Raw genomic sequence first — 23,854 nt, 5'->3', positions numbered from 1 at the left:
TACACATTACAAACATAGAATTTCCTCTACGGAATAGAAGTAGTTGTCAAGGAGAAACTTTTTCAGTTTATTTTCAAATGTTACCTAGCTGCCTGTTAGACATTTTATATCACTGGATAAGTGGTCAAAAATTTTTGTTGCAGCCTTGTGCACCCCTTTCTGTGCTAAAGACAACCTTAATGTTGAGTAATGAATGTCATTTTTTTTCTTCTAGTATTGTAATTATGTACCTCATTGTTCCTTTTGAAATGCAGTGGATAATTTACAACAAACTTCATGAGTGAATAAATATCCTGTGAAGCAGTAGTCAGAATGCCCGAATTCTTAAACAGATGTTTACAAGACGATCGTGGCGGAGCACCACATATTATTCTTACAGCACGTTTTTGGGCAATGAAGACCTTTCTTTAAGATGAGTTACCCCAGAACTTTATTCCATATGACATTACTGAATGGAAATAAGCAAAATATGTCAACTTAGTGATTTCTCTCCCCAAAATTTGCTAAGATTATAAGTGCAAATGTGGTTGAACTAAGTTGTTTTAGGAGTTCCAAAATGTATTTTTCCATTGCAGAAAACCAGTCAATGATACTTTTGAGAACTTTGTTCACCATCTCTTCCATTTCTGTATGTATGGTATGGTATGTATGTTATGTTAACCGGGGACCTAGAAATGACGGAGAGGCTCCATCCCCGCCGCAGCTGCAGTGGTCAACAACCCCACGACGACTACCGCAGTCCACTTCCCCCTCCGCCGCCCCACACCGAACCCGGGGTTATTGTGCGGTTCGGCCCCCGGTGGACCCCCCCCAGGGAACGTCTCACACCAGACGAGTGTAACCCCTATGTTTGCGTGGTAGAGTAATGGTGGTGTACGCGTACGTGGAGAACTTGTTTGCGCAGCAATCACCGACACAGTGTAACTGAGGTGGAATCTACATCTCTACATCTACATTCATACTCCGCAAGCCACCTGACGGTGTGTGGCGGAGGGTACCTTGAGTACCTCTATCGGTTCTCCCTTCTATTCCAGTCTCGTATTGTTCGTGGAAAGAAGGATTGTCGGTATGCTTCTGTGTGGGCTCTAATCTCCATGATTTATCCTCATGGTCTCTTCGCGAGATATACGTAGGAGGGAGCAATATACTGCTTGACTCTTCGGTGAAGGTATGTTCTCGAAACTTTAACAAAAGCCCATACCGAGCTACTGAGCGTCTCTCCTGCAGAGTTTTCCACTGGAGTTTATCTATCATCTCCGTAATGCTTTCGTGATTACTAAATGATCCTGTATCGAAGCGCGCTGCTCTCCGTTGGATCTTCTCTATCTCTTCTATCAACCCTATCTGGTATGGATCCCACACTGCTGAGCAGTATTCAAGCAATGGGCGAACAATCGTACTGTAACCTACTTCCTTTGTTTTAGGATTGCATTTCCTTAGGATTCTTCCAATGAATCTCAGTCTGGCATCTGCTTTACCAACGATTAACTTTATATGATCATTCCATTTTAAATCACTCCTAATGCCTACTCCCAGATAATTTATGGAATTAACTGCTGCCAATTACTGACCTGCTATTCTGTAGCTAAATGATAAGGGATCTATCTTTCTATGTATTCGCAGCACATTTCACTTTTCTACATTAAGATTCAATTGCGATTCCTTGCACCATGCGTCAATTCACTGCAGATCCTCCTGCATTTCAGTACAATTTTCCATTGTTACAACCTCTCGATATACCACAGCATCATCCGCAAAAAGCCCCAGTGAACTTCCGATGTCATCCGCAAGGTCATTTATGAATATTGTGAATAGCAACGGTCCTACGACACTCCCCCGCGGCACACCTGAAATCACTCTTACTTCGGAAGACTTCTCTCCATTGAGAATGACATGCTGCGTTCCTTTATCTAGGAACTCTTCAATCCAATCACATAATTGGTCTGATAGTCCATATGCTCTTACTTTGTTCATTAAACGACTGTGGGGAACTGTATCGAACGCCTCGCGGAAGTCAAGAAACGGGGTATCTACCTGGGAACCCGTGTCTATGGCCCTCTGAGTCTCGTGGACGAATAGCACGAGCTGGGTTTCACACGATCGTCTTTTTCGAAACCCATGCTGATTCCTACAGAGTAGATTTCTAGTCTCCAGAAAAGTCATTATACTCGAACATAATACGTGTTCCAAAATTCTACAACTGATCGACGTTGGTCTTTAGTTCTGCACATCTGTTCGACGTCCCTTCTTGAAAACGGGGATGACCTGTGCTCTTTTCCAATCCTTTGGAACGCTACGCTCTTCTAGGTACCTATGGTACACTGCTGCAAGAAGGGGGGCAAGTTCCTTCGCATACTCTGCGTAAAATCGAACTGGCATCCCATCATGTACAGCGGCCTTTCCTCTTTTGAGCGATTTTAATTGTTTCTCTATCCCTCTGTCGTCTATTTCGATATCTACCATTTTGTCATCTGTGCGACAATCTAGAGAAGGAACTACAGTGCAGTCTTCCTCTGTGAAACAGCTTTGGAAAAAGCCACTTAGTATTTCGGCCTTTAGTCTGTCATCCTCTGTTTCAATACCATTTTGGTCACAGAGTGTCTGGACATTTTGTTTCGATCCACCTACCGCTTTGACATAACACCAAAATTTCTTAGGATTTTCTGCCAAGTCAGTACATAGAACTTTACTTTCGAATTCATTGAACGCCTCTCGCACAGCCCTCCTCACACTACATTTCGCTTCGCGTAATTTTTGTTGGTCTGCAAGGCTTTGGCTATGTTTATGTTTGCTGTGAAGTTCCCCTTGCTTCCGCAGCAGTTTTCTAACTCGGTTGTTGTACCACAGTGGCTCTTTTCCATCTCTTACGATCTTGCTTGGCACATACTCATCTAACGCATATTGTACGATGGAACCAGACCGCATTCGCCGAGGCAGGTGGAAAACCGCCTAAAAACCATCCACAGACTGGCCGGTTCAGCGGACCGCAACACAAATCCGCTGGGCGGATTCGTGCCGGGGACCAGGCGCTCCTTCCCGCCCAGAAAGCCGTGCGTTAGACCGCACAGCCAACCGGGCGGGCTCTGTATGTATACTGGGAGTGCTTACAATACTGGTGTCATTTGCAAAAAGAACTAATTCTGCTTGTTGTACATTAGACAGTAGTTCATTTACATATATGAGAAACAGTAATGGACCTAAGACTGAGCCTTGGGGAACCCCATACGTGATTCCTCCCCAGTTAGAATTATGTCCCTGGATTCTGTTGGTTAAATTACTACTAACTACAACTTTCTGCATTCTTTTGGTTAGATATGACATGATCCATTGGTTGGCTATACCACCAATCCTATAATATTTCAATTTATCTAGGAGTATACTAAGATTCACACAATCAAATGCCTTGGATAGGTCACAGAAAATACCTACTGGTGCTATTTTGTTATTTAATGTTTGTAATATCTGGTGTGTAAACATGTAAATGGCATTTACAGGAAAGCAACCCTTTTGAAACCCAAACTGTGATTTGCTGAGGATATTATTGTTGCCAAGGTGAGATACTATTCTAGAATAAATCACCTATCAAAAATTTTGGAAAAAGATGCCAGCAGTGAAATAGGTCGGTAGTTACTGATGTCTCTCTTATCACCTTTCTTAAAGAGGGGTTTAACAATGGCATATTTTAGTCACTCTGGAAAAATGCCTTGAGTTAGTGAAGCTTTACACATTTTGGACAATACCAAACTTATTTATATGGGAACAAATCTTTGACACTCTGTTGGAAACACCATCAAAATTAGAATAGCTTTTATTCTTATGAGAATGTATGACCCTCTTTAATTTCAGAAGTAGACCTCTTAATTTCAGAAGTAGAAAGTTCATATGATGTAATTTTATGAGAGTAACTTCCTCAACATATTGCTGTGACCTTTCTCTTGAACTGTTGGTTCCTATGCTTTCTATTATGTTTAAGAAAAGATTATTAAATACATTTGCTACCTGTGACTTGTCATTCATAATCCTTCCATTCAATTCAATAGTAATGTTATTCTCTTCTGTGGTTGGTTGTCCGTCTCTTGCTTCACTATATTCCACATTGCCTTAATTCTGTTGTCAGACGTACTAATTTCTGACATTATGTGCATGTTTCTTGATTTTTAATAACCTTTCTTAGTTTTTGTAGTGTGCAACGACTGCAAGGTCTCTACTTGTTCTTGCCAAAAGATACATTCCCTTTTCTTTTCACAAGATACTTTAATACTCTCAGTGATCCATGGTTGTCTACATCCCTGCTTATCGTCCCTGCTGATTAGGTTATGTGGAAAGCTATTTTCATACTGATAAGAATTTATCATGGAACAGATTAAATATTATATTGACATTTTGTTCTTTATAAATTTCATCTCAGGTTGTTTCTTGCAAACTACTCTTAAAAACATTTGCCCTGTAGTCATTCGTGAATGGATGTTGTGGAGACGGTTATCTTCAAATGAGCTACGTATCTGTAGTAAGGAATATGAATTAAATTGATGATGTTGTAATACAGTGCAACGAGTAGAAGAAAAATTATATTCTAAACATTTGATAAACATTTGTGATGGTATCTCATGCTGCACAATGCATTTAAATGCAAACACAGTTACTGTTATCATTTAATATCTGCTCACAAAAACAACACAATAACACGTCGTCAGGCAATCACAGTGTCACAACTTTGAGGTCGCTGAGGGTGGCAGCAGTCAAAAACAGTCAACATGAAGTGTTCCAAACAGTGTCGACTTGTAACGATCAATAGGTGGAGGACGACGGCCAACTTAACGTGCCTTTAGTGTGCCTAGTCTTTTGGGACTCGCAACATACTAATTTATGTAGGTTACCAACTGATAATAGGATCGGTACATATGAGGCCAGCGGTGCTGTCCCGCAAAGAAGTTTAACGATCAATGATTTAGAAAATGGTCAATGAATATACAATGCTGTACAAAAATTAAGAATGAAAATAACTTTCGTATGATGTGTAACTGCCAAGTAACACAGCTTGACGATACTTGGACCAGACATAGAAAGAACTGCTACAGTATAGCGCAGTAGGTAACTGAAAGAAATAAACAACGAGACGGAAAGAAATGACACTTTGTTGAAATACAATAATTACACTAAAGTCACTGCGATTCATGATGGTCCCCTGGACATTGCATAAAGCAGAATACGGTTCCTAATAGGGTGTCTGATCACCACGAATTGCAATGAATGCTTTTTGCAACGTTCTCTCATGCTGGCCAAAAGGGTGGTAAAGAATTCCTGTAAGAGGGCGTCGCATTCCTCCATGACTGCGGTTGACAACTGCTGGATGGTAATTGGTGCTTATGGATATGCTGGACGCATTTCCGTGACATACGAGGTATGATAAAAGAGCAACGGGAATTTTCGTTTTTCTCAAAGAATGTTTACTTATCCACCAACATCAGCTTGTCCTCTTCAAAGTAGTCCCGCTCGCGTATAATACACTTGTGCCAGCACTTCTTCAACTCTTGGAAGCACTTCTGGAACTCACTTTTCGTTATGGCGTTCAGCTCCTTCAGCGATTCCGTTTTTATCTCACGAATGGTATCAAAACGACGTCCTTTTATGATCTTTTATGATTCTCTTCAGCCTCGGCAATAGAAAGAAGTTTACAGGGGGGCATACGCCGTGAATACGGTGGCTGCAATAGCATAACAGTTTCGTATTTTGCCAAAGAATCACTAACAATCATTGACATGTGAGCGGGAGCTTTATCATGAGCAGTTTTGCCACAATTCTAGTCGGTTTTTTTTCGGATTGTTCCACACAAACGGAATATAACTTCCACGAAGTATTTCTTATTGATAGAACGAACGTTAGGCATGAACTCATGATCCACACTCATTGTAATCGAAGAAAACAGTGAGGAGAACCTTCGAATGTAATCGAACTTACAGAATTTTTTCGGTCTTGGCTCTTCAGGCAGTTTCCATCGGGACGATTGTGCCTTAGTTTTGACGTCATACCCGTGTACCTATGTTTCGCCACCTGTTATATCACTGCTTAGAAGTTCTGGATCGTGTCGACTTCATCCAGCAATTTCTGGGCCACGTCTACACGATGTCGTTTTTGGTCGAAATTCAACAGTTTCGGAACAAACTTTGCTGCTACACGTTTAATATCAAAAACATCCAAAAAATGCTTGGCATAAGCCAAAGGTTATGCCGACACCATCAGCAAACTCTCTAATGATGACACGGCAATTTTCCAGAACTATTTTCCTTACTTCTTCCACATTGACGTCAGTACTTTACGTGGTAGGGCGTCTAGGGCGATCGACGTCTTCTGTGTCTTCTCCCTCTTTGAAACGTTTACACCGTTCGTAAACACTGGTCTTACTCGTAGTTGATTCGTCAAAAGCCGCAGTCATCATTTCGAACGTGGTGTTGCAGTTCATTCCATGTTTCAAGCAAAATCTAATGCAAATTCTTTGCTCCATCTTTTTCGAAATTAAAATTCGCCGAGCACTCGAAAACACGTATCACCTTTTCGACTGTCAACAATAAACTAAATATTCAGAACAGCTGGAAATACATACATACATCTACATCTACGTGATTATTTGATTATTCTACTATTCACTATTAACTGCCTAGCAGAGGGTTCAATGAACCACCTTCAAGCTGTCTCTCTACCAGTCCACTCTCGAACGGCACACGGGAAAAAACGAGCACTTAAATTTTTCTGTGCGAGCCCTAATTTCTTTTATTTTATCGTGATGATAATTTCTCCCTATGTAGGTGGGTGCCAACAGAATGTTTTCGCAATCGGAGGAGAAAATTGGTGATTGAAATTTCATGAGAAGATCCCGTCGCAACGAGGTTCGAGTCCTCCCTCAGCCATTAGTGTGTGTGTGTGTGTGTGTGTGTGTGTGTGTGTGTGATTGCCACTCCAATTCACGTATTATGTCTGTGACACTATCTCCCTTATTTCGCGATAGTACAAAACGAGCTGCCCTTCTTTGTACTTTTTCGATGTCATCCGTCAGTCCCACCTGACGCAGATCCCACACCGCACAGCAATACTCCAGAACAGGGCGGACAAGCGTGGTGGAAGCAGTCTCTTTAGAAGACCTGTTGCACCTTCTAAGTATACTGCCAATGAATCGTAGTCTTTGGTTTGCCCTACCCACAATATTATCTATGTGATTGTTCCAATTTAGTTTATTTGTAACTGTAATCCCTTAGTATTTAGTTGAATTTACAGCCTTCAGATTTGTGTTACTTATCGCGTAATCGAAATTTAGCTGATTTCTTTTAGTACTCATGTGAATAACTTCACACTTTTCCTTATTCAGGATCAATTGCCACTTTTCGCACCATACAGATATCTCATCTAAATCATTTCGCATGTCGTTTTGATCATCTGATAACTTTACAAGACGGTAAATGACAGCATCATCTGCAAACAATCTAAGACGATGTCGTTAATATAGATCAGGAACAATAGAGGGCCTATAACACTTCCTTGGGGAACGCCGGATATTATTCTGCTTTACTCGATGACTTTCCGTCTATTACTATGAACTGTGACATTTCCGACAGGAAATCACGCATCCAGTCGCACATCTGAGGCGATACTCCGAAGGCACGCAGTCTGGTTAGAAGACGCTTGTGAGGAATGGTGTCGAAAGCCTTCTGGAAATCTAAAAACATGGAATCAATTTGACATCCCCTGTCGATAGCAGTTATTACTTCATCAGTATAAAGAGCTAGTTGTGTTTCACAAGAACGATATTTTCTGAATCCGTGCTGACTATATGTCAATAAATCGTTTTCTTCGAGGTACTTCATACTGTTCGAATACAGTATATGTTTCAAAAACCCTACTGCAAATCGACGTTAGTGATAAGGCCTGTAATTATGCGGATTACTCCTACTTCCCTTTTTTGGGTATTGGTGTGACTTGAACATTTTCCAGTCATTAGGTAAGGATCTTTCTGTGAGCGAGTGGTTGTATATAACTGCTAAATATGGAGCTATTTTATCAGCATACTCTGAGAGAAACCTGACTGGTATACAATCTGGACCGGAGGCCTTGCCTTTATTAAGTGATTTAAGATACATCAGAAGCACGAAAAAAATTAAAATCTCATGTATAAAGCCCGCGAAATTAAAAAAAAATCCTGTTATTTTTTTATCACGCCTCGCAACCCACACATGGTCGGTATGGTCGGTGGAATTTAAATCATCGGAATGGCCAGGGCAGTCAGTTCGCCGAATATTCTTTCGTCCTACGAGCTCCTCTAGCTGCGGTGTTTGATGCGGTCGTGCATTTTCACCATAACAATGAAACTGAAATCAGGGCCGAATTCACCCCCTGAAAAGACACACATGGCCAAGGAATAGAGCGTCACAAGCACACTGGGAAGTGAGGTTTGTATACCTCCCCACACCTGGGCCACCAAAATGATCATGTTCCACAGTCCTGGACGTACCTTCACCTAGCGAAAGGTTGGTACATGTAATATGGCCAGGAACATTGTCGAAGATAATCATTTTCGTGGTGCAGGTGTTACGGCGTGAGGAAGGATAATGCTGCATGGGCGTGCAGAGCTCCATATCTTTGAACACCGTACACTCACTGCTGAGCCTTATTTTGACACTCTGCTCCTTCCCTACCCGTGTGGCCGCGCGGTATAGCCGCGCGGTTTGAGGCGCCTTACCACGGATCGCGCGGCTCCACCCTTCAGAGGTTCTAGTCCGCCCTCGGCCACGCGCGCGCGCGCGTGTGTGTGCGTGTGTGTGTGTGTGTGTGTTGTCTATAGCGCAAGTTAGTTGACGTTAGATTAAGTAGTGTGTAGGCCTAGGGACCCATGACCTCAGCAGTTTGGTAGGAACTTATCTCAAATTTCCAAACTTTTTCTCCTATCCATAAACATATTTTCCAGGGAGCATTCGGTCCTGACTTAGTTTTTATGGATTACAATGCGCGAATGCATCGAACCGCGCAAATGGAAGAGCTCTTAGTAAGAGAGCATATTGGTGAATGGACAGGCCTGCTGATTCCCCAAACTGAAATACTATCGAGCACGTGTGGGAGGCGGTAGGGAGACACATAGCAGCACGTTCACATGCACCAACGACGCTCATGGAGGAACTGATTGCCCACACTCAAAGTGTACGAGGGGCGTTTGAAATGTCCGTGCAAAAATAAAAACTACTTACGTGTTTGGGGTAAACCTTTTTTTTATTTTTCGACAGTCTCCTGTTAGACTTATACACTTCGTCCAATGCTGTTCTAATTTGTTGATCCCTTCCAAATAATAATAATTGTCCAAGTCTGCAAAATAGTTATTAGTTGCTGCAATCACCTCCTCGTTTGAATAAAATCTTTGTCCCACCAGCCATTTCTTCAAATTAGGGAACAAATAGTTATCTGTCGGAGCCAAGTCGGGAAAACAGGGGGGATGTGAAACGAGTTGGAATCCTATTTCCATTAATTTTGCGACCACAACTGCTAAGTGTGTGCTCGTGCATTGTCGTGATGGAAAAGGACTTTTTTGCAGTCGGTTTTCAAACGGTCCAATAACGGTGAATAATATGCACCTGTAATAATTTTCCCTTTTCCAGATAGTCGATGAGGATTATCCCTTGCGAATCCCAAAAGACAGTCGCCACAACCTCTCTGGCCGAAGGAATGGTGCAGATTCTCCCTTGGTAACCCATTGTTTAGACTGTTGTTAGGTCTCAGGACTATAGTAATGTAACAATGTTTCATCCACAGTGACGAAACAACGCTTAAAGTCATGCGGATTTTTCCTGAACAGCTGCAAACCATCTTTGCAACACTTCACACAATTCCATTTTTGGTCAAGCGTGAGCAAGTGCGGAACCCATCTTGCGGATAGCTTTCTCATGTCCAAATGTTTATGCAAAATATTATGTACCCATTCATTTGAGATGCCCACAGCACTAGCAATCTCACGCTCCTTAACTCTTCTGTCATCCATCACCATATCATGGATTTTATCAATGATTTCTGGACTCGTAACCTCCATAGGGCGTCCAGAACTTTCAGTATCACTTGTGCCCATATGGCCACTTAAAAAATTTTGGAACCACTTATGAACTGTTCTAGTCGAATGTGCAGTCACCGTAATGTTTATCAAGCTTCTCTTTAGTCTCCTGAGGCATTTTGCCTTTCATAAAGTTATGGTTCAAATGGCTCTGAGCACTATGGGACTCAACATCTTAGGTCATAAGTCCCCTAGAACTTAGAACTACTTAAACCTAACTAACCTAAGGACATCACACACACCCATGCCCGAGGCAAGATTCGAACCTGCGACCGTAGCAGTCCCGTGGTTCCGGACTGCAGCGCCAGAACCGCACGGCCACCGCGGCCGGCCATAAAGTTATGTTTAATCACCATACGAAATTCTTTTTCGTCTATTTTTTGACAATCATTCGACTTCCTTGATTCACACGAATGCCAGACACAAGGAAATAGACCAATATGGCTGAATCTTGGTGTGCGTTCTTTCCAAAGATGCTACTAACTAAACATCACCTCGATACACGTCGGTGGTGCCATCTCTCGGACTTTGCGCGGACTTTTCAAACGCCCCTCGTTACCACAATATCCTACAGTTTGTGTGTGTGTGCGTGTGTGTGTCCACCCCGATCAGACAAGTTTCTTCCAGAATATTGATGCCAAATGGCATTATTATTTTGGCAGCAAAATAATTGACAATGGCTGAAGTAGAGAGCACATAAAATGCAGATTAGCGACAGCAAGGAACACTTTTACGAAAAAAGATATTTTAACATCTAACATAAATTTAAGTGTTGGGAATCCTTTTCTGGAAGTGTTTGAAAGAGTGCCCACTTTCACAGGTGTGATATGTGGACAATAATCAGAAGAGACAAGAAGAGAATAGAAGATTTTGACATGTGAAACTACAGTAGAATGCTGAAGATTAGATAAGTGGGTGGAGTACCTTAGAAAGTACTGAATCTCACTGAAGAGAAAGGAAAGTTATGGCATCTATTGAGTAAAAGAAGGGCTCCAGTGATGAAATTTATCCTCCTGCATCAGGAAATAGTTAATTAGATAATAAAGGAAAGTTTGTGTATGTGGAGGGGTGTTTTGGGGGTGTGGTGAGGCGTTTCGGGGGTGGGGAGGGGTGATTGTAAGGGAGGAAAGAGGTTTGACACAGTAAGTAGGTTGAAGTGCATGAAGATCGCTGAGGTGAATAAACTTGCCCACGATAGCCTAGTGTGGAGAGCTGCATCAAACCAGTCTTCGGACTGAGGACCACAACACACATTCTATAAGCTGATATACGAATTTCTGACCTGCATCATTTAGTATTCATTGGTTTAATTCATACTGACTCTATCCACTTTATTTTCTTCAGCTGTAAAATGGAATTATTTATTTGCAGCTTCTCGGTACATTCTTTTATTTTCTTCAGCTGGAATTATTTATTTGCAGCTTCTCGGTACATTCTTTGCGTATTTCAAGGAAAACGGAACAAGGCAACTGGATTCATGTCTTAGCGAGCCATGCGCGAGGCAACTGCGTGGTACACACACACACACACACACACACACACACACACACGCGCGCGAAGAGGGGGGACGACTTGTTTACAGGAGCGAAAGCCTTGCCCGGCAGGCCGCTCGTTTTATTCGTTTCGCATTTTGCAAGGCTGCATGACGACAGCAGGAGGTGAGGCTGTAACACTTTGGCCAGGAGGCGCGTCGCCTCGGAAGCTGCGAGCTTGTGGGAGGTGGGGAATACTTACAAGACAGTTGGCGCTCTTTGTAGACTTAACCAGGTCACTCGCCGCAGGGAACAGCGGCGCCAAAGGGGTAGCGCACGAGTTAGTTTAAGAAATGTTTCACAGTATGCCGCGTAATTCAGTGGCACTACTGTCCGAGTCATGGACGATGGTTAGAGCGCCGGTCCAGACACGGGCAACGAATTCGCATTGTTGCCGGTTGCCAGCAACAGTTTGGGTAAGCTCATGCACGTGCTTTGCACTTGAAAAAAAAAAAACGTTTATCCTGCACATTGTGTCTCGCTTGCTTATGTTGAATATATGCCGGTAAGACTCTATCATATTTCTTTCGCAAAGAAATACGATCAAATACTCGTCAAATTTCTTTGACAAAGATGTTTGACGTGGCGCTAAAACGGGGTATTGCACTGTCATCATATTTTTCGTCAAATATCAAGGTGGCGAACAACAACTTGTTATTATGGGCTACAGTTGTTAGTACCACACTTGCATTGTGTGTGTATTTTAAAGAAAAGCGACGGCAAAAAAGGAAACATACCTGGAATAAGCCAAAGGTATTACGTCAAGATAGTAAATGCATTCAGCAAAACTTGTTTCGAGAGCTGCAAGTGGAGGAAGTCAAGTTTTAATATAAAAATTGCTTACGAATGGATGAGAGTATTTGCTAAGTAAAGTGGCTTCTCATTTCACAAAACAGAATACTCTCTAGAGAAATGCTATATGTACAGAAGACAGGCAAACTGTGACAGTGCGATTTCTTGATACAGGGGACAGCTATTCTTGTTTACAACACGGCACTCGAATATGACATTGCACATTAACCATAATTCCAGAAACGTGTGAAGCGACTTATGAATCACTGAAGGTGGAATATATGAAGGTAAATAAATGTTCAGTACACTATATGGACAATAAGAATTGTTTTCATTTTTCAGTAATTTAATTAATGGAATAAGTGTTCCAACAATTATGGAATTAATAAAAGTACAAAACAGATGAAGCGCCTTTTAACTTGTGGCATCCAGAGTTCAAAAATGGACAAAGTAGAATGGAGAGCTAAGAAAGAATGTTTTTTTATTTTCGAGTTGGCCACCTCTTTTCTGGCGTGCTGAAAAGCTGACTGGATATTTCAAGATGAAGAGGTGGATGGCTGTAGCTGTGATGGTGGACATGAAGTCGCCTGCAGCATATTCCACCTGCCCATCGACACACAATTAATAGCATGCAGAGTGCCCCTTTCTCACCCCCGACATCTAAACCGAGCAGTCCCCACACATATTCGTAAGCAATAAAAAATATACGTAAGTTCACAGAAAATTATGTGACGAACCAGCGTCTGTTTTGTAGGTAACAAATGCAAATATGTGATCATTTATCGCACTTAGTATTACCGATGCGAGCAGAACTCAATCAAAATACGAGCAACATATTTACAATGCACTTTGAAGAGTGCGATACACACGAGAAGTCGGATTCAGAAGCACAATGTGGTGCAACCACTACGAGACAAAAAGAAACATGGAAAACTAGAAACCAGCCAATAAGAAAGCGAATTATGGTTTTGATAAACTTGCAGCGCTCCAAGTGGCCTGGCAGCAAACGAAGGTCGTGTTAACGGAATCCCCTATATGAGTTTCACCCCCTTTTCGTGAACTATACTCCTAGATGTGCAGAACTGAATATGCTGTATCTTTTTAAAACTAAGAGTGACACCATGAGAACAACTTTTACCATTTCTTCTGTTTTCATATACATCCTTTGCACCGAGTACAATACTAGTATCATCTGCAAAAGAACTAATTCTGCTCGTTGTATGTTAGGTGAAAGATCGTCTACATACATGAGGAATAATAGTGGACCTAAAACGGAGCCTTGAGGAACCCCTTGCGTCTTTTCTTCCTCATCAGTACTATGTCCCCAGATTATATTGGTCGAATTAGTAAGTACAACTTTCTGCATTCTTTTGGTTAGATTCGACATTATCTATTGGTTGACTACACCATTTATTCCATTAAAGTTCAATTTGTCTAGGAGAATACTGTGATTCACATGGTCAAATACCTTATATAGGGCGCAGAAAATACTATCCGGCATTATTTTATTATTTATTGCTTCTAAAATTTGGTGAGTGAACATGTAAATGGCATTCTCAATAGAGCAACACTTCTGAAACCCAAAACTGCAATTTGCTGTGGATATTATTGCTACTAAGGTGAGATACTATTCCAAAATACATCTCTGCTCTTCGCAGAAGAGCTTCTGTAAAGTTTGGAAGGTAGGAGACGAGATACTGGCAGAAGTAAGGCTGTGAGTACCGGGTGTGAGTCGTGCTTCGGTAGCTCAGATGGTAGAGCGCTTGCCCGCGAAAGGCAAAGGTCCCGAGTTCGAGTCTCGGTCAGACACGCAGTTTTAATCTGCCAGGAAGTTACAGGTCGGTAGTTATTGACTTCTGTCTTATCATTCTCCTAAAGAGGCGTTTAACAATTCATTCTCCAAAAGAGGCGTTTACCAATGCATAATTCATTCTGGCAAAATGCCTTGAGTTAGAGACGCATTACGTATTTCAGGTAAGACTTGGCTTATTAAATGGGGACAAATCTTCAGCACTCTATTGGAAACACCATCAAAACCAGATGAGCTTTTATTTTTGAGAGAGTGTGCAATTTTCCTTCTCGACTGATCCAGAATTGGGACGCAACTGTCAAGCTACAACAACAAATGAAACAAAATGCAACAAGTATGGAAGAAGCATTGATGCTGTAGGTCAGGTCTTTTCTCAGAGGTGTGCAGTGCAGTTAGCACTGTGCCGAGAGCAGGCACTCACCTGGTCGCGAGTCTAGCTGCGGCGACAGGTAGAGCCCCTTGTTGGTGTCTGGGAAGACGACCCAGTCGATGAAGGCCGAGGTCACGTTCAGCGACAGCCAGCCCTCCGTCGTGGTGGTCGAGTTGACGCTGTCCAGGTACGACAGGTGCTCCCTAGAACGATCAGACCACAAGCACAATTCGTCAAAGTCGGTCCCGTTATCCTCAGCTACATATAGTCTGTCATTCCTACCTGGCCACCTCACTATTTACGCCTTTTATTTTAGCATATACACTGGCAGAAAAAATTAGTACACCTGGCAAAAAGAAGTCGATTTTGATCTGATGACGTCGTACGCACCTGGGGGACAGCAGATATACTGATAATGGTTTCCATGTCGTTCGTCAACAGATACCGTAGTGGCACAGTTACCAGAGAGCCATCTACACTCATGCTCATAAATTAAGAACAATGCTGATACATGGTGAAACAGCGCTCTGGTGGGCGGTTTGCGGGTTTAATCACCTTGGGGTATGACCATGCGGTGAATTTGACCTGTGGTCGTCGCAAAGTGGCCCTGGCAGCAGTCCATATGCGCAGAGGTGTGTTGGTGCATGTCAGAGTACGCTGCAGCGAATAAGTGTGCAGATGTTTCAGACGTGCTATTGGTGACTGTGTGTTGGAAATGGCTCATAGAACACATATTGATGACGTTATGGGGGGTAGAATACTAGGGCGACTGGAGGCTGGTCAAACACAGCAGGTCGTAGCATGGGCCCTCCGTGTGCCACAAAGTGTGATCTCAAGATTATGGCAACGATTCCAGCAGACAGGAAACGTGTTCAGGCGCTACAGTACGGAACGTCCACAGTGTATAACACCACAAGAAGACCGATATCTCACCATCAGTGCCCGCAGACGGCCATGGCGTACTGCAGGTAGCCTTGCTCGGGACCTTACCGCAGCCACTGGAACAGTTGTCTCCAGACACACAGTCTACACACGACTGAACAGACATGGTTTATTCGCCCAGAGATCTGCAAGGTGCATTCCACTGACCCCTGGTCACAGGAGAACCCGTAAACCCTGGTGTCAAGAACACAGTGCATGGTCATTAGAACAATGGTCCCAGGTTATGTTCACGGACAAGTCCAGGTATAGTTTGAACAGTGATTCTCGACGGGTTTTCATCTGGCGTGAACCAGGAACCAGATAGCAACCCCTTAATGTCCTTGAAAGGGACCTGTATGAAGGTCGTGGTTTGATGGTGTGGGGTGAGAGTATGACTGGTGCACTACATCCCTGCAGGTCTTTGACAGAGGAACTGTAACAAGTCAGGTGTATAGAGACGTCATTTTGCACCTGAATATCCGCCTTTTCAGGGGCGCAGTCGGTCCCACCTTCCTCCTGATGGATGATAAGGCACGGCTCCACCGAGTACCTTGAAACAGAAGATATCAGACGAATGGAGTGGCCTGCCTGTTCTTCAGACGTAAACCCCATTGAGTATGTCTGGGATGCTCTCGGCCGACGTATCGCTGCACATATCCAAACCCCTAGGACACTTCAGGAGCTCCGACAGGCACTGGTGCAAGAATGGGAGGCTATACCCCAGGAGCTGTTCGACCACCTGCTCCAGAGTATGCCAACCCGTTGTGCGGCTTGTGTACGTGTGCATGGTGATTATATCCCATATTGATGTCGGGGTACATGCGCAGGAAACAGTGGCGTTTTGTAGCACACGTGTTTCGGGGCGGTTTTCTCAACTTATGACCAATACCGTGGACTTACAGATCTGTGTGGTGTGTGTTCCCTATGTGCCTATGCTATTAGCGCCAGTTTTGTGTACAGCCACGTTGTGTGACAACACATTCTGCAATTATCCTTCATTTATGAGCATGAGTGTATATCAGTCCTTTAATAGGAAATGTTCACAGTCAGAAGGCTCAGTGTGGTGCAAACGTGTGAAGCAAGCAGGCAACCATGCCACAGAGATGCAGTCGTGCTTCCTACAGTCAAGTGAGCGAGCATGGAAGGGGTCAAATTGTGACCTTCCAGTGGCGGGATGGTCCTTTCGGAGAATTGCCACACAAGTTGGACGTGCTGCGTCAGTTGTGCAACAACGCTGGTATCAGTATTCACGTGAACATTCTCACACCTGTAGACGAATTCTGGACGTCCACGCAGCACAGATTCTCGCCAGGATCGTCGTATTTTAAGGGCAGGAGAGGCAGACGTACAGCTAGTACAGCACGGGTAACACGGCTTGTGAGCTCAGACATGTCAACACAGACTGTTGCGGACTGGTTATTAGCAGTGGGACTACGGGCAAGCATGCCTCTGCCCATCTTCCAGTCACGCCACAGCGTCACCGTGCAGGACCGGCTGTTGCCGTCAGAGATCACTTGGAAGAAGGAATGGCGCGCTGTAGTCTTTAGTGATGAAAGCAGATTCTGCCTGCACACAAGCGATGGTCGTTTGCTTGTAGACCTAGACCTGGTGAGTGCTGTCACACAGAATGCATTCTTCGAAGACACACTGGCGTCACCGCTGGGATGCGATAAGCTACAACTCTCGTTCACCTTTGGTGTTTTTTGGAGGGAACGCTAATTAGCGCTCGGAATGTGCAGAATGTTGTCAGATTGGTTCTTTTGCCGTTCTTGCAACAGGAAGGTGATGTGTTGCTCCAGCCAGATAATGCTCGTCCACACATTGCCTGTGAAACTCAACATGGTCTGCATGACGTGCAGCTACTTCCCTGGTCTTGTCTGTAATCGAGCACGTGTGGTATATGATGGAAGAATAAGTGGCTCGCGCGACTCGTCAACCAACAACTCCCTTACAGAACTACATGAACAGGTCGAGCAGGCAGTGCGTAACGTATCCCAGGACAGCATTCGCCTTCTGTACGACCGACTGGATGTCAGAGTCTGCCCCTGCATTGCCGCTCATGGAGGCTACACCATTTATTAATATGGGAGTTTCAGCATGGGTCGATACCTAATACCTCAGAAGCGCTTCTGCTATTGATTTGTAAAAGTAATCATTTCATGCACTCCATAGGCACGTTGCATTAAGAAATCCTGAGTGAATTGGAAACTTGTAAAAGGAGTGAAATTCGCGAAACGAAAAACTATTCTCTTAATAAATTTATGCTATGGAAAACGATTTCTTAAGTAAGACAATAAGACAATTTTTAAATAATACCCTCCGAGATTAAAAAAAAAAAAAAAACCAGGCACTACGCAAAAGTTAACCGAACGGGACGAAAATCGATAGATGTGACGTACATATAGAGACAAACAAATGATTGTGGATGACGTATTCAAGAAGGAGAGTTTCACAAATTGAGCAAGTCAGTTATGCGTTGGTCCACCTCTGGCCCTTATGCAAGCATTTACTCGGCTTGGCATTGATTGCTATAGTCATTGGATGACATTCAAGGGATATCGTGCCAAAGTATGTCCATTTGGCGAGTTAGATCGTCAGAATCCCAAGGTGGTTGGAGTGCCCTACTCCAAACGTTGTCATTTGGAGAGAGATCCGACCACTTTGCTGGTGAAGGTAGGCTTTGGCTAGTACAAAGACAAGCGGTAGGAACACTCGCCGTATGCGGACGGGCATTATCTTGCTCAAATGTAATTCCAGTATGGCTTGCCATGGTGGGCAACAAAACGAGTAAAATATCGTGGACGTAAGGGTACCGCGGATAACAACCAAAGGGGTTCTGCTATGAAATGAAATGGTACCGCAGACCATCACTCATGTTTGTCGGGCTGTATGGCAGGCCATAGTCAGGTTTGTATCCCATCGCCATCCAGGGCGTCTCCAGACATGTCTTTGCTGGCACCGGTACTCAGTTCGAAGCTGATCTCGTCATCGAAAACAATTCTACTCCAGGCAATAATACTTCAGGTCGAATGTGCTTGACACCACTGTAAAAGCGTTCAGTCCCTTTTCTGTTAGCCGCCTGTTAACGGTCCTTTTGATCACTGAAGCACCAGTTGCACGTCGGATGAATCCGGGGCTCTGAGAGCCTCTCTAACGATTGCTCCGTCCTCGCGTTGTATCTGCTCTCTAGGCCGATCGCTTCCTTCTTGACGCTGTGTTCGGCCATGGTTCACCCCTTTCTGGCAACATTGTTGAATAGTGCATCGCTCCTATTCAAATGTCGAGGGATTCGCAGATTACTTAAACAGCTCTCTTTGAGTCCAGCTACACCTCCTCCCTCAAATGCTGACATCTGCGTATATCGTCCACGGGCCTGTCTGTGAGTCGCAACGTAACTGCTCTTGAAAACAGGAATAATACTGGAACTCAATACTTCGTAGTATATCCCTTTGACATTATAACCGCTTCCAAAACTTCTTGCATGTTACTGTTTTTTACGGTGCACTCAGGCCTAATTAGTTCCCATTCTTTCTCCAGCTCCTTTTTCATATCTTATTCGAGTTGGCTGTAGTACTCCTGTATGGATTAAGTTCTGATAACTGAGATGGTGTCTAAATAAAGAGACTATTCTTTAGCAAGGTATGAAGAGGAACATTTTGGGAGTAAATCTAATTCACAATTTCTTCACGATTGTCTGTAAATACTTTTGGATGTTGAGATATTGCTTGCTGTCGGTCATAAATAAATTCCGTCGCATCTGATGACCAATCCACCTTCTTACCAAAAAACTTTCCCCAGCCAAGATTTACAATCGGTTGCAAATCTTTAGCCTGTAGCGCATTTGGATTTCGCTGTATCACAGTTCTTCTGTCTGTCCCAAAGTCTTTGAATTTGGTCTCATCTGCTATTGTAAAGCATCGTTCCCCCACTCTGGTCCTTCATTAATGGGATCCCTTTCTTGAGCCTTAAGAGAACACCACCATGCTTTTTCTTGATATGAAAATATCAAAACCAAATCGAAATTTGGCTTCAGTCTTTACAGAAAACCTACTGGTACAGGCACAACTATACAAAGCCCACGAATTCCGAGTTCATCATACAGAACTCGAAAAATAAATAGAAACCATAAAATGAACCGCAATAAACAATGCACGCGATCCTTTACTCTTTAATAAAATGTCACAACAGATAAAAAAACTGAAAAACAACATCAAACTACACTCAAAACTGACAGCACCCCAGCAGTTAAATAGGTAAAATTTCCATATCTTGGTATAATATCTCACAAATTAGCTGGCTATTCAAAAACATAGATGTAAAAATCAGCTTCGGCACCAGCAACAACTTCAATAAAATCGCCAGATACAGATCTTGATGCATCTGGCATTTACAAAACTACCTGCAGCCAATGCAACAAATATTACATAGGCCAAACAGGCAGAAATTTCAGAACTCTATTTAAAGAACGTATAGACTGCTACAGACTGCTAGATAAAAGTAACAATCTGCAATAGAAACACACGTTAAAGACCAAGATCACCCTTTAAAAATCGAACACAACTTTGAAATTTTGCACAAAAAAGAAAAAAGTAAAAGAATGGATATCGTAGACGAATTGAAAATTTTCTTTCTCAATACAAAAAAGGGAGATAATATTCTTAATGAGTTAACCGAATTCAAAAACTCAAAACTCTTCAGCAGCCTTCAGCTAGTTCTAACGCAACAGATTTAAGATGTGCCAATGTGAAACAAACGACCTCAAGACTCTCATTATCGCGAATATCGCTACAAATTCGATAGTCGGTACACATCCACATACTGCAAGACCTCCATATTGTATTAAGTGTATATTGTTTACGTGTATAGAGAGAAATATGTGCAATGAATTAGGTCAAGAAACAGTGCCCAAACAAAGAGTGCACTTGTGTAATGTTACACAACAGCTCTGCCAGTGTACCAATAATGCAAACGACGCTTTGGGATGCCAGAATCGTGAGTGAACAACTGCCGTATAAAAAATGTATCATACGATTATCGCACCATAACTAATGCAAAACTATCTGCATCCCGCAAAGGCTGTGGCATCAGTCACAATAAATAGTGAGACACAGATCCACACTAGAAGAAGGCATCACTGTACATCAATTTCTGATCAACAACTGTCCCCCCCTCCCACCCCACCCCTACCCTCGAAAAAAAAAATCGGCTACCACTCAAGCAGCGTAAAGCGAACAAAACGTTTATGTCAAAACGGGGCAATTTATTATTAAGTAACAATTTCTGTATGCATAAACGCCTGATAACGGGCAGAACAGGCTCCAAACGAGTTGCAATATGTTGAATTAAACACAGAAGAAATAAAAGTAACTGGTAGCAGAAAATACAAATAAACAATTATTTCACACAGTCACGGTTCCGAAACGCAGCCATTATGAGCACAATTAATAAAATTGTTTACTATTTCAAAGTAATGGCCACTGCCTTCATGGAAAAACGTTTGCGGTTACCTACGGAGCTATGATTGTTCAAAAATGGTTCAAATGGCGCTACAGTCTGGAACCGCGTGACCGCTACGATCACAGGTTCGAATCCTGCCTCGGACATGAATGTGTGTGATGTCCTTAGGTTAGTTAGGCTTAAGTAGTTCAAAGTTCTAGTAGACTGATGACCTCAGAAGTTAAGTCCCATAGTGCTCAGAGCCATTTGAGCCATTAAATCCAATCAAGTCTCTGTGGGACCATCTCTATCGGGCTGTTAGCGGCATGGATCCTCAAACGAGAAACCTATTGCAGCTGGCCGCGCCACTGCAGTCGGCGTGGCTCCACATCCCTGTAGGTTGTCACATTAATGTGACTGGACAGTGTAAGATAATTGACATCACTGTCTCATATACGCTGTGAGAATAACTTTTGTTTACAGGCTATTTTAGCGGTACAATTTCGTTGTTGTTGTTCTTGTCTTCAGACCTGAGACTGGTTTGATGCACCTCTCCATGCTACTCTATCCTGTGCAAGCTTCTTCATCTCCTAGTAACTACTGCAACCTACATCCTTCTGAATCTGCTTAGTGTATTGATCTCTTGGCCTCCCTCTATGATTTTTACCCTCCACGCTGCCGTCCAATACCTAATTAGTGATCCCTTGATGCCTCAGAACATGTCCTACCAACCGATCCCTTCTTCTAGTCAAGTTGTGCCACAAACTCCTCTTCCCCCAATTCTATTCAATACATCCTCATTAGTTATGTGATCTACCCATCTAATCTTCAGCATTCTTCTGTAGCACCACATTTCAAAAGCTTCTATTCTCTTCTTGTCCAAACTACTTATCGTCCATGTTTCACTTCCATACATGGCTACACTCCATACAAATACTTTCATAAATGACTTCCTGACACTTAAATCTATACTCGATGTTAACAAATTTATCTTCTTCAGAAACGCTTTCATTGCCATTGCCAGTCTACATTTTATATCCTCTCTACTCCGACCACATCAGTTATTTTGCTCCCCAAATAGCAAAACTCCTTTACTACTTTAAGTGTCTCATTTCCTAATCTAATTCCCTCAGCATTGCCCGATTTAATTCGATTACATTCCATGGTCCTCGTTTTGCTTTTGTTGATGTTCATCTTATATCCTCCTTTCAAGAAACTATCCATTCCGTTCAACTGCTCTTCCAAGTCCTTTGCTGTCTCTGACAGAGTTACAATGTCATCGGCGAACCTCAAAGTTTTTGTTTCTTCTCCATGGATTTAATACCTACTCCGAATGTCTCCTTTGTTTCCTTTACTGCTTGGCTCAATATACAGATTGAATAGCATCGGGGAGAGGCTGCAGCCCTGTCTCCCTCCCTTCCCAACTACTGCTTCCCTTTCATGTCCCTCGACTCTTATAACTGCCATCTGGTTTCTGTACAAATTGTAAATAGCCTTTCGCTCCCTATATTTTATCCCTGCCACCTTCAGAATTTGAAAGAGAGTATTCCAATCAACATTGTCAAAAGCTTTCTCTAAGTCTACAAATGCTAGAAACGTAGGTTTGACTTTCCTTCATCTAGCTTCTAAGATAAGTCGTAGGGTCAGTATTGCCTCACGTGTTCCAACATTTCTACGGAATCCAAACTGATCTTCCCCGAGATCGGCTGCTACTAGTTTTTCCATTCGTCTGTAAAGAATTCGCGTTAATATTTTGCAGCCGTGACTTATTAAACTGATAGTTCGGTCATTTTCACATCTGTCAACACCTGCTTTCTTTGGGATTGGAATTACTACATTCTTCTTGAAGTCTGAGGGTATTTCGCCTGTCTCATATATCTTGCTCAGCAGATGATAGAGTTTTGTCAGGACTGGCTCTCCCAAGGCTGTCAGTAGTTCTAATGGAATGTTGTCTACTCCCGGGGCCCTGTTTCGACTCAGGTCTTTCAGTGCTCTGTCAAACTCTTCACACAGTATCATATCTCCCATTTTATCTTCATCTACATCCTCTTCCATTTCCATAATATTGTCCTCAAGTACATCGCCCTTGTATAGACCCTCTATATACTCCTTCCACCTTTCTGCTTTCCCTTCTTTGCTTAGAACTGGGTTTCCATCTTTGTTCTTGATAGTCATACAAGTGGTTCTCTTTTCTCCAAAGATATCTTTAATTTTCCTGTAGGCAGTATCTATCTTACCCCTCGTGACATAAGTCTCTACATCCTTACATTTGTCCTCTAGCCATCCCTGCATAACCATTTCGCACTTCCTGACGATCTCATTTTTGAGACGTTTGTATTCTTTTTTGCCTGCTTCATTTACTGCATTTATGTATTTTCTCCTTTCATCAATTAATTCAGTATCTCTTCTGTTACCCAAGGATTTCTAGCAGCCCTCGTCTTTTTACCTACTTTATCGTCTGCTGCCTTCACTACTTCATCCCTCAAAGCTACCCATTCTTCTTCTACTGTATTTCTTTCCCCCATTCCTGCCAATTGTTCCCTTATGCTCTCCTTGAAACTCTGTACAACCTCTGATTCTTTCAGTTGATCCAGGTCCCATCTCCTCAAATTCCCACCTTTTTGCAGTTTCTTCAGTTTTAATCTACAGTTCATAACCAATAGATTGTGGTCAGAGTCCACATTTGCCCCTGGAAATGTCTTACAATTTAAAACCTGGTTCCTAAATCTCTGTCTTACCATTATATAATCTATCTGAAACCTGTCAGTATCCAATTTCGTATGTGTGCAAAAGCACCAGGCCCAAGACAATAAGCTCTCTAGTTGCCCGTCCAATTCCGTAGGTGTCAGGGATGAAATGGCGAAAAAAATAAATATTTTTACAACTTGTGCCAGAAAACCTAACAAGATTCA

At 42.7% G+C, this 23,854-nt stretch overlaps 1 protein-coding gene across 1 annotated transcript in view; it reads right to left on the bottom strand.

Annotated features, from left to right (window-relative positions):
• LOC124612778 (protein 60A-like) overlaps positions 1–23,854 on the bottom strand; it is a 194,354-nt gene that overhangs the window by 19,395 nt on the left and 151,105 nt on the right. Inside the window, exon 3 of the mRNA XM_047141173.1 lies at positions 14,637–14,788. Within this exon, the coding sequence (XP_046997129.1) occupies positions 14,637–14,788 (152 nt within the window). The remainder of the gene's footprint in view (positions 1–14,636; positions 14,789–23,854) is intronic.

The sequence above is a fragment of the Schistocerca americana genome, chromosome 4 (genome assembly GCF_021461395.2).
Source record: "Schistocerca americana isolate TAMUIC-IGC-003095 chromosome 4, iqSchAmer2.1, whole genome shotgun sequence".
Taxonomy (NCBI): Eukaryota; Metazoa; Arthropoda; class Insecta; order Orthoptera; family Acrididae; genus Schistocerca; species Schistocerca americana.
This window is presented reverse-complemented; position numbering and strand designations above follow the sequence as displayed.